Source organism: Gossypium hirsutum, chromosome A13 (genome assembly GCF_007990345.1).
Source record: "Gossypium hirsutum isolate 1008001.06 chromosome A13, Gossypium_hirsutum_v2.1, whole genome shotgun sequence".
NCBI classification, from domain to species: domain Eukaryota; kingdom Viridiplantae; phylum Streptophyta; class Magnoliopsida; order Malvales; family Malvaceae; genus Gossypium; species Gossypium hirsutum.
Window position 1 is genome coordinate 71,895,506 of NC_053436.1, and position 12,445 is coordinate 71,907,950.

Genomic DNA, 12,445 nt, shown 5'->3' on the forward strand with positions numbered 1-12,445 from the left:
AGTTTGTTAGAATTTTTTATCAATTAATAGTAATTATTATATTTTTATATTTTTTTATAATATTTTAAACTACATTTAGAATTAATTGGACAAATAGATATCTAAATTCAAATAAATTTGAAAGTTCATTTGTCCAATGTTGATTGACTCAATTTCGCCATTGTCCTAGTACTAATTTAAGTCATCTATTTTGAAATAAATCGTATTGATAACAACTCCTTAACCAGTTTTTCTATTCATTCATTCTAGAATGTCAAACAATTTTCTGTCTTAACCTATAATAATGTCTTAATCTGGAATAAAATACTCACTGTTCTTCAAAATAATCTTTTATTTCATTTTTAAGAAAAAGAAATGTTCCATGATATTGAATGATAACTTGGGTTTGTTCATTCAAACGTATATTCTTTTTGTATAATTTTATATTTTTTAGGACGTTAACTTTTTTAAAATTAGTATGTGGCTTGCCATGTCAATATATTTCTCTAGGTGACATGTCATGTATTAGTTTCTTAATGATTTTTTTAGTTGCGTAAATATGTTAACAATCAAATCGGTTAATGACAATTTTTATTATCAAAACATTTTAACTGATTTTTTTTTCATTAAGGACTCAATTGAGTGCATTCTTAAAAACTTAATCATTTTTTTACTAGGGACCTTTTTTTCCCTTAAGCTTAAAATAATAAATATTTTTTAATATTCAAAATTTAATAATGAAATAAAAATTTATTCAAAACTCAATTTAATAATATAATAAGTAATAAAAATTATTTGTCAATTAAAAAGTTTTTCCAAACTTGTATCTTATATATATATTTTTTAGATAATATTTCCAAACTCATGCCAAATAAATAAAATTTATGTACATATCATAAAACCATAAATATTTTACACAAATAAACTGACAATATTACATACAAATTGACATACATATTATATAATAATATTAATTGTGTTTATAAAATTCTTATATATTTACAATCATAAACATTACATATAATAAAACATTTATACATAAAACAAATTTATATTGTGATATTATCATTTAAAAGTATAATTAATTATTACATTAAAATTATAATTCATAAAATATAAAAATTATATGAATTTGTTTAAACCCACCCAACCTGATAAAACCCGAAAAAATTCAAACTTGAAAAATTCAAATCTAAAAAGGCCAGAGTCTGAAAATTTAAGTTAAAAAAATTCAAACCCGAAAAAATTCAAGTCCAAAAAAATTAAAATTGATCCGAATTTAAAAACAATCTAAGCCGAAAAATATTCAAACCCAAACTAATTCAAATCCAAAAACAACCCTATCCAAGCTCACACAAACCGTTTGCAGCCTCCTTATATAATAATTTCATTAAGCTTAGCCTAAATTTTGAAACAATGAACCATCCCAATGTTAGAATAACATCAAAGTTGCCATAGCTTAATTCTACAGAACCTTTCTACTCGGTTTTTCAGGTTAAACATTAAGCAACACAGTAGTCAATATTACAAACTCAAACAATAAAAATCATTGAGATTGTTGATTACATAGTAAACAAGATACAACCAATACGAATATACTAACCTATCAAAATTTATGTAGTACAAGCTATTAACAAATCAAAATTCATACAAAAACAAAACATATTAATAACGACTATGACATTGCAAGATACACAAACATGGTATAAATACATTAAAGTATTATTACTACAGTAGTGAAAGTGTACATTATTCCTATATATGAAAAGTAATTGCCTCCAAAATTCAATTGCTGGAGAAAACTGGAAACCAGCATGATGAAGAAAATGAAAACTCTTACAGGTGTTTTCCGGCAAAACTCGAGCTTTCATGGCGGAGAAAATGATGGGAAAGAAGGGACAGATCTCAGAATCAACTTCCTACTACGCCATTTAGTGGATGAAGAAGTGGAATCATGATTTGGAGTTGAAAAAACTCCTTTACAGTTGGGAGATGTTGGATTTGAAACAAGTGTGAAGCATTTATGTTTGGGAATCTCAGGAGTTCCACTTTCTGGAATTCCATCAAGATTTGACTCCAACTTGGGCTTACATGACGAAGTATGTGATGAACCTTGTTCTTGAGTACCGCACAACTGAGGAGATGATTTAATGGAATGGGGAAAAAATGCTGCAAGCTTCCCACTGTATGCAAATGGCAGCCTGCAAAATGGAGGACTTAAGGAATCTTAGTACAAGGATATCCCCATTCCCCACGTTACTCAAAATCTATTATCTCCCTAAAATCTTTTAAAGCTTTTTTAAATATTTAGAAGATACTACTAATACTCATATGTCTAAGTATTGATTCAATGTAGATATTTTCAATATTTCTTTTTACATAGAGAGTAGCCATATTTATACTAATATACGATGTGTCTGACAAATATTTAAAATTCAATCTCAAATAACCTCCTTATACTTATGTCTAAATCATATTTTAACATAGCTTTTCAACATGTTTTTAAAACTTGTCCTATATTAGATAGTAGCCACGCCCTTGTTGATAACTGAGATTTCAGCTTTCTCCAAGGATTTTCCTAAACCCACAGCAACCAAATCCATCCATCCACTTAAGTTTAACAATTTAACAACCATCAATTTATTCAATCAAGTGATTTATTTTTTATATAAGTTAAAATATATTATAAATCTTTGTACTTTTCAATTCAGGGATTCAAATAGCGGGCCGATATCAGAATAGCGGCCGTTATATAGCGGTAGCGGCACCGTCCGAAACCGCTTTTGCTGAAAATAGCGGTGTGAAGCGGAGTCACGCCAATAGCGGTGGGTCGCGGCCGCAACTTAACGGGTAACGGCCAATTGCGGCAATAACGGGCCGCTATTCCCGTTATTTTCCGTTACAGTAAATTTTAAAAAAAAAGTCATCCCCTCAAACAAAAATCGACAGAAACAGTGAAAAACAAAAGGGAATATATTCCCCCACCTGCAAAGTGCAAAATCAGAGAGTTTTCAATAAAAAAAAGTAAAAAGAAGTCAAAGAAACAAAAAAAGTAATCAAAACTCAAAACCAATAGAAAAAGAAATATGAAATTCTGTTTCTTATATATGGGCAAACAACAAGCAGCAAATGAAAGCAAGGAGCCGAGCCAACTGCCGAGGACTTGAATCTGAAAAGCAAACCCATCTATTTCCTCTTCGAAGTACTTCTAGGTTTCTTCCAGTTCTTTCTCAACCCTTCTAAGTTCTAAGCCAGTATTTCTTTACTTGGTTTTTCACACTTTCAAGTTTCAACAGCAATAGAGATTCGGCCATTTTTGTTGATAGTCTGATGAGTTGGAGGCTTGGAGCCTTGGAGGCTACTGGTTAGGGTTAAGGAATAGAAAGAATCGTTTCATTTTCTTTTAATTTTTCTGTTTTTGTTTTTGTTTGTGGCTTTATTGGCAATTGGCATTCTGCTCTGTTTTGTTTCTTCTTTGACTCTTGTTTTACTCATTAATTAGAGGCAGCCACCGTCCATTTTAACCACTAGAAAATAGGCATGTAAATTGTACTTTTATCCACCTATCCATTGTTAAAATTTGTCTTAAAATAATTATTTGAAAATTTCTTTATTAAATTTAAATATATATATATAAATTTCTGGACACAATTTTTAATATGACATGGACTTCATATATAAAGTTGTGTTCTCATATCATATTAATAAAGATTTATAAGTGCTAGAAAACATTCTAAAATCATTAAAAGTGAATTTTTATAATTATAATTATAATTACTATGTTTTACAATAAGTTGTGCGAATTTGAAAAAAATCACGATCGCGATACCCACAGTGACCGCAATAGCGTCCGTTATGTCCGCGACCGCGACAAACGCGACGCGACCGAAAACGCGACCGCAACCGCAATTTAAATCCCTGCTTTTCATAAATTTGAGATTTAATTCCTCTATTTTTAGCATTCAAAATTCAAGTATAATTATTAATACCAATAAAATTATTGTATGAATTCAATTTCATTACAATATTTTTTTAATTATATTACTATCAAATGAGTATTTTTTTTATTTCAAAATGTCACACCAATAAATTTAACAAAATATTAACAATATTAACAATTAAACCCTGAATTTTAAAATCCAAAAGTAGAGAAACTAAATTTTTTAAAATAAAAATATAGTGACTAAATTCCAAATTTGTACAGAGTACAAAAATCTATGACTTATTTGTATTATAAATAATATATCTTTAAAATAAGTATATTAAATTCAATTATTAAATTCAATTATAAATTTTAATAATCGATAATCAACAAATTTATCCGATCAAAACTATAACCCGCTAAACCTTTAAAACAAACTTATCAATACCAACTTAACTGAACTTATCTTTAAAGGTGTACACAACTTTTCTGAAGAAGATAATATTAATACTTATATTTGAATATATTTAAATACCAATATCCTATGTTAACAAAATAAATAGGCCTAACTAATATTAATATAAGAAAAAGTGAAATAGTACCTTGAAATATCAGGAGAAGGCACTGAAAGGTCTAGATGCTCTTGACCGTTACTGATTACAGTGTCGTGTGAGCTTTTCTCTGATGCATTTTTTTCGCACGCCTCTAAGTTGTCCCCATCAGATTCAGATTCACAACCTCCTATTCAAAATATATGTCATACACATAAATATTATTTTACTTTAATTACTCCTTTTTTTGAAATATCAATATTTGACATATGGTTATGAATATATAATCTTGTAAACACATTAAAAAATTGAACATATCTGTATTTACATTACCCATTTCCATAGTTGCACTCAAATCTAAGTAACACAACATAGCAAAATCTAAAAAATAAACCCTATTAATGTGACAAAATATATAACGATGATAATACATAGAATATATAAACTCGTGATGCAGATACACAAATCATATGTTTGTATATTAGAAAAAAATAAAATAAAGACTCACCTTCTTTCCGACCAAAACTATTTTTACAACCTTCACATCTACAGCTGAGGGAGCATCCAACGCCAGCCTTCAATACACAAAAGAAAACAGCCATGTCAGATTGGTGAAGAAAACGTTTATGCAGAATGAGCTGAAGAGGCAAACCTGAAAACACTCGCAGTATTTCTTTAAGCAACTTGATCTTTTACAATTGCATCCTCTTTTATGCCTGGCTGAAGCCGGAGTTTTGTTAATTTCACCCTGCACCAGCAACACCATTTTTTTTATGTGATTAAGGTAGAATGGCCAAAAGAAGAGACCATTCATTTAAACTTGATAAAACCATCATCAAAATGTAGCAAAGCACCTGAAAATTATAAAGCCATGTCAGATGAAGTCATTCTAAGAACCCAAACTTGGCCAAGTGATTGTTAATTGAAGTAACTTGGATTTGGGCGCAAGTGTCAGATTTAGAGAGTTTTCCGAGAAACATATCCTCATACCTATGTCTGGATATACATTAGACACAGGTACTTGAAAAATAGAGTTGGAGCGACATAGTTGTTAACCATACAAAGGAGTGTCAACACCCAAGGTCTAACTCCCCTTTCTCAATGTGGATTCAAGAGAGTCTCAGATACAGGTATGCCTCAAACATTAGTACGTTAGTTTTTCCAAGATTTTCTTGTATTTGGAATTTTCTGAAGAACATATCCCCGTCCCCATATAAGGATTTACACCGGGCATGAATAATTTTAAGAAAAATAGTAAAGAAGTTGGAGCAACATAGTTGTTTACCAACCTAAGGAGTGTCAATACTCAAGGTTCATCTCTCCTTCTCTCATGTGGCCTTAATCAATATTCCTAGAAAAAGGCCACACACCATAATAAGTGATGATAATGCACCTTGATTACTTTGATGTTACGCGAATCTATGTTAACTTTTTTTCCAAGCTTTCCTAATATTTGAAGGATCCTTGGAAAGTTATAACCATACTCTTGTCTAAAAATGTGTCGAATGAGTATTTTAAGAAAATTGAAAAGCCAAAACAACATAAACTTTAGTATGCAAAAGCTTAATCATAAAAATAGAATCTAACCATGGAGTCTGAAACACCATTTGTGGTTCTAATCACTTTGGGTGCAAATGCTAGTGGATTGCGAGATTCAATCTGCCTGCGAGTCTCTAAAACCACGTTTTCATGAATTGGCTTGTTGAAGCAATCTTGACATGAACAAGGCTCAATACAATACAGACCAGCAGCAAAGCAATCACAATAACTGCATCATAAACAAAAATATTCAAATAAAAAGATGAAAACAAGGCAAACATGATCATCAAATCACATTTCATTCTAATAGGCTACTGAAAATTGATCATTAAGTAATTGTAGGAATCAAAATCAATGCGGAACACTTCTACCATTCAACTCATCTGCAATAGAATGAAGTCCCCATTTACTAAGGTAGATAAAACAGATTCATTTAACCATGAACCCAGATGTTCTTTAAGTCCAATTATAGCCCTATTCCAAAAAACAATGAACCAAGTTTTATGGTTTTCATACTTGTATGTTTTGAGAATCTTCAATCTTTTTCTAGGTGTAAACAGACTTGGATGTGAGTGCTAGATAAGATTATGTCTCACTTGGGGATTGAATTTCTTCTAAGTTTTTCAATGTATTTGGAGAGTCCTAGGAGGATTATATTCCCATATCCATGTCCAAAAAGTGTCGTCAAGCACAGATGCTTCAAGAAAAATGTGTAACATTGGTTTAAACAACCATAGATCAATGTAGGAGCAGCAAAAGTTTGTGCTTCTAATCAGTGAGCCACATTTTTCTGGTTAAAGCACTATTTCCTAGCTTTTAAAACTTTCATTTCTGCAACTGAAACAGTTTAACGTGATATTACAAACTTAAACAAATACCTTAAAGGTAGAATTAACAACCCTTTAACATCAGCACAGCCTTGTATCATTGCATATAGAGATTTGTAAGAACCAAGCTTTACAAATCTTAGGACCATAACTGAAGTTACAAACTGTTGGTTGTTTCATTTGAGTTTTAATTCTCAGAATGGAGGAATTAACCCAAAAGAGAATTAGAGGAAGACTTGAAAAAGAAAATGGACAAGCTGACCCTAAATATATATTTAAATATGTCAAACTTACAGCTTCAAGCATTTTGATCTCTTACAGTTACATCGCTTGCATGCCACACTCTCCTCGACAATTTCAAACTTTTGCCTGCACCAATATTAAACTCAAATTTGTATATCAAGGTATTTGAATGCAAATCTAAGAAAAGTAGTAATCTTATACATGCCTCTTCTTCTCAGGACTATTATGATCAGCCTCATTGCCACCAAAAGTAGCAGGCATCTCATAAGAATTTTCTGTAACCACACCTTTGTTGTCATCAGGAACCTCACCCCTGTTCGTAGAGCTTAGAGTTGATTTACTAAGAGGACTTTGACCTGCAGTGTGACAACTACAAAATATCAAGGACCTGAATGTGCATATCAATTACTTTTCAGAAGCTAGAGTCTCCCACTAAGGATATACCACCTTTTGGGATGTTTGGTAGAGAATTCAAGTGTAAACCAAAACCAGGTGACTTCTCAAATACCAAACAGCGCCGACGTATGCTGAACTGCTGATAGAATAACATGAAGTACAATTATAGAAAAGTGCCAATGCACTGAGGACAAATAGCATAAACATTTCAGAAGATGATCTCTCATAGAAAACATCCTCAATGAACATAAAACAGTAAGGTACTTCCATAAATAAAAATTATAGTTTTCTTAGTTAACCTGATGGTTGGACTCGTTGCAGTTCCCCTCCTTGTCATCCTTTTTCAAACCTGAATCATTGACTACTAGTTCATCTGGTAGACAAGTAGACAGGATGCCGTGCATCCGATCCATCACTGGCTCTCCAGATTCACTTTGTTTGCAAGAACCACTAGGATCACCAAATTCCGCATTTTCTGAATTATTGGCTTTATCTAGTGGGAACTGCAGGATATTTGATATAAAAGAGGTTGTCCCAGAGTTTGTTGTTCTCCAGTCCCGCCCATCAGTATTTGCATGTATTATAGATGAATTCATTGTCAACATATCAGCAACATCAGAAAGAACTGCTACCCAGTCAGGCCCTGCTGATTCTTCACTCTGCTTAATTCCACATATTTTACGCAAATCTCTTTCATTTTGAAATGACTGCTGCCTCTCTTCCCATTTATCCCTATTGCATTGGAAAGGAGATCTTTCTTGTCCTGCCACTTCCACATTTGTTTTTTTCAATATCTCATTACAAGGCTCAAAGTCACCATCAGGACTCCGACAATCATATTTTAAAGTTCTTGGCAAGTCTGTTGCTAGATTTGGTTGCTTATCAAGTTGATCACTGCTAGTTTCTTTGGATGAACTATCATTATTGAGACATCCCAAATGTTCATCAACTTTTGAAGCTCCCTCACTAGTATTAGATTCATGACCACTCCGAGCGACTCTAGAGTTCAAAGGTTCCAAGAAATGATGCCTGAAACAAACCTCAATTAGGACACATGAAATCATGAACTAAACAGAGCAATGATTAGTTTTACCTTTTAACCGAAAACCTGGATTCCCTATGGCAAGTGATCTGTGGGGAAGGAAACAAAGATGAAGGGGACAAAAAAGCTAGTGAACTGAAACCATTATCTGTTTGCCTGGACTTGGCTAGCTCAATAGGTGAAAGGCTGTCAATGTACTTAAAGACAGGTGAATCCTGCAGAGTGAGAAATCAAAGTTTAGAACCTGGCACACAAGTCTTTAGTAACCTAAATAACAAATGTTCAAGTAGCAGTAGAAAGCCATGTTACTTGCACTTGAGTGTGAGTATCAAATAGGCATGTGTATATCATGTGCATGTTCAATTTTTTGAAGCTTTCTACATATTTGGAAGGTCTTTGTAAAATCATATCAAATATTCGTGTCCTGATACACATGGCATATAATACTTCTAGAAAAATGAAAAGTCAAAACAACATGATACAAAACAAACAACAAAACCTGACTATTAAAATCATATCCTTTTCATATTATCCCATAAAACTAAATACCAACATTGCCAACATTTTTTAATTGCAAATCAACCGTAATTCTTTTGCATACGATAATTCCAAGAGTATAGGATTCCTATGACTCTGCATAACATCCATGTTGGCGCCAACACTATAAATGGTTGAGAACTTGAGATTAAATAATGGTCAATTTCTATTATTAGTCCTTATACTATGCATAAATTGAGAATTTAGTCTTTGTACTCTAACTTGGTTAATTTTAATACATGCTTTTCAATTTTTGAAATTTCAATCCTAACTTAAATGATACCAATTAAATTTGTTATGTCAATTTCTGTTATTAGTCCATATTATGCTTAATTTGCAGATTTAGTCCTTGTTCTTCAATTTAATCAGTTTTAATCCTAGACTTTCTAAAACTTGAAATTTAAGTACAGACTCAAATGGTATTCATTAAATCCATTAACTAAAATTCTGTGGGTTCTTTTACGAGTGTTATGTGAAAATAGCAAGCTGACATGTTATTACACATGTGATAATATATTTTTTATATAAGCTTTTGGAAATAGTAAAATTGATTTTAACGAATTTAACAATTATTGTTTTGTTAATACCAAAATTTAAAATTTGAAAAAGTAGAATATTAAAAATGACCATATTAGAATGCAAGGACTAGATCTACAAATTGTGCATAATACACGGACCAATAGCAAACTTATTCCTTAAATAATATTCCCAACAGGTAACAGCAAAAGTTTGGTCAAATTAATGGAAATCTCGACCTGCCCTTCCTGGATTTTGTTCTCTCCTTTTCAATTCGACAAGCTAAAGGCCAAAAGTGAAACAGTCATCTATCCTAAAACAGTTAAGGGCGATAACAAGATTGAAGGCAGAAACCCATCAAATTTCAAACTGAATATCCAAAATTTAACAGGAAAAAAACAAAGGGAAGAGGAAACAATTTTAACTTTTCTTATATAAAAAAAAGTTCACATGAAACAATCCTACATAACATTTAAGTATTAAGACCCAAAAGGCCAACATCCTTTCACATAATATAATGGTTATTAACATAACTCTCTGAGTAAACAAACATGACCAAGAAAAACCCAATTTCATAATAAAAACTGAAAAAAGGAAAAATACCTCAAATTTGGAAAGATTAGAAGTTGGAGTGATCTGGGTTTTATCTGGTGTATCCATTTTTTTTCATCAAAGCTTCCACATCTTCATCGCTCTTTGAAGGATGACAGGAAGCTGTAAGAGCTCACTGGCTCAGCGCTTGAAGAGAGTGAAAGACAGCCAAATAATCCCTTTCTTTATTTGTTTGTATTTTGTTGGAAACTAAAAATGCATTTTAAAGAAATAAACAAATTTTGATTGAGGAAGCGGGAAGGCGGGAAAAATAAAAGCAAATTTAAAAAATTGTAAAAACCTAATCAATATTGGGGCGGGCCATCACATGTCTCCAGCCCAAAATGAAATGAAGAACGTTAACATTGAATCTGGGCTTTTTATTCATTTGTAGACAAATATTTATGATTTAAGGTTTTGCAACAACTAGAAATAAATATTTATAAAAAATATTAAAATTTATTAAATTATAAAATTTATAACCATACTCGATAAGAAATAGGCGTCCAAATTACTGACGACCCTTATGTACTTCTTTCGACCAGTCAATGTGTGGGCCAGAATGGCATGAATATAGCGCAAAGCCAGAGGTAAGCATGTTGCCTTTGACTGACTTGAGTTATATTGCAACTCAATCTCGGCGATGTTGGACCAACAGAGTGGGGCCGATCGATGGATGTCCCTGGAAAGTATCGAGAACTCGGGGGTATCCATAAACTCCTTGGAATATAATTCTAAGGCAGCTCCGAAGTCTAAGATGTGACAGCCCTAATGTGACCCTAGTCGGAAAGTGGTTTCGGGACCACAAAACCGAGTCATAAAAATAATTAACCATCATATTTGATGCTTATTATATGTATATATGCATGTGTGAAAATTTCATGTTTGAATTTTGTTAATTGTAAGTGAATTTTATTAAATAGGACTTGTGTGAGAAAATTTAGAAATGTGCTAGGCAAAAGTTAAAGTGGCCTATTGATGCATGTTAGAAAATGCTTGTCCTTGCATGTCAAATTACCCAAAACTTTAGGTAGTGGCCGGCCATGCAATGGGTTAAACATATTATAAACATTTTGTGTTAATGTGTTATGTTAAAAATAATAAAATAAAAGGTTGGTAATAAAGTAATGAAAAGGGAGGGGTGATGAAAACAAAGTTGTTTCATCCATGCTCCTCCATTGCCGTGAATTGAAGGAAGAAAGAAGAGGAGGTTCGGTCACTTAGAGCTTAAGGGAGGTTAGTCATTTGTGCTAGATTTTCTTTAAACTTTAAGCTTGTTTCTAGTTAATTAGCTAGTTTCTTACATAACCCATGTCAAAATTATGAAAATCTTGGTGATGGTTTGAGCATTCGGTTTTAGTTATTAAAGGATGAGATTGGGTTATGGTTTCTATGTTTTATGAAGAATTGTTCAAGAGAAGGGTTTTAGTTAGTCAAATGATAAATTCTAATGTTCATGAGTACAATGGCCAAACATAGATTTGTCTAATGAATTGAACAAATGCCGTGTGAGTGATTGAAATGAATGAGTTGGAGGTTGGATCATATTAAGATTCGGCTTTGCACATAAATATCAAGAGTTTGATATTTTTATGATTTTTGGAAGGTAAATAAGGTTATGCTCAAGTTAAATACAAGATTATGGCTGATTTGTGTTTAGTGAGTTTTGGCCGAGGACTTTATGTGCATTCGGTTCAAGTAGAGTAAACGTGACGGGTAGAAAATGGTTGTTAATTGAGATAGTTTAAGGTATTAATAAGTAGTTTGAATAAATGAACAATAATAATAATAAATCATCTAGTGAATTGGTGTAATTGCCGAATTTGAACTAGAAAGTTATTGAGTAATGTTTGTATGTTAAGTGATAGAATAGAGCGAATGCTTGGAATGTGATATGCATGAATTATAGGTTGGATTAAAGACTGTTATATTGCCTTATCATTTTCGGGAATGTGCTATGTCAAAGAAATTGAGGGTTGATGTTTAAGTAAGGTAAGTATAGGTACATTCGGCTTGTAGTTTTATAAATGTGATATGAGTATTTTGTTTTGTAAATGAGTAGTAAGTATGTTAAGAATGGTTCTAAAATGTATATGGATGCCGTGTGATTGTGTTTGATTGGGAAGTAAATTGTTTGATTTAGCTCAAGAGCTTAGAGGATCAAAGTTGGATAAGGGAAAGGAAAAAGTGATCGAATAGCCGTTGAAATCGTTTGACAACATCCGGGGTAAGTTTTCGAGTAATGAAACTTAGTTTATGATTTGATTAAGTCATGACATATAAGCATAACAAATAAACGGTG

At 32.0% G+C, this 12,445-nt stretch overlaps 1 protein-coding gene across 6 annotated transcripts; it reads right to left on the reverse strand.

Annotated features, from left to right (window-relative positions):
- Positions 1-1,609: 1,609 nt before the first annotated feature.
- LOC107893594 (protein tesmin/TSO1-like CXC 3) lies at positions 1,610-10,391 on the reverse strand. Of its 6 annotated transcripts, none has more exons than XM_016818628.2 (11): positions 10,156-10,368; positions 8,551-8,714; positions 7,757-8,486; positions 7,509-7,593; positions 7,267-7,417; positions 7,113-7,187; positions 6,040-6,220; positions 5,105-5,200; positions 4,961-5,027; positions 4,504-4,642; positions 1,610-2,180 (listed from the first exon to the last, which is right to left on the reverse strand). In XM_016818628.2, exons 1-11 carry the CDS (start codon positions 10,210-10,212, stop codon positions 1,847-1,849), a joined length of 2,079 nt encoding a protein of 692 aa, XP_016674117.1. In that variant the 5' UTR covers positions 10,213-10,368; the 3' UTR covers positions 1,610-1,846. The 6 variants fall into 6 exon arrangements, with proteins under 6 accessions (XP_016674117.1, XP_016674116.1, XP_040941070.1 ...); XM_016818627.2 differs by having other exon boundaries at positions 7,509-7,596; positions 10,156-10,338; XM_041085136.1 differs by lacking the exon at positions 1,610-2,180 and adding an exon at positions 2,188-2,964 and having other exon boundaries at positions 10,156-10,338.
- Positions 10,392-12,445: the final 2,054 nt, after the last annotated feature.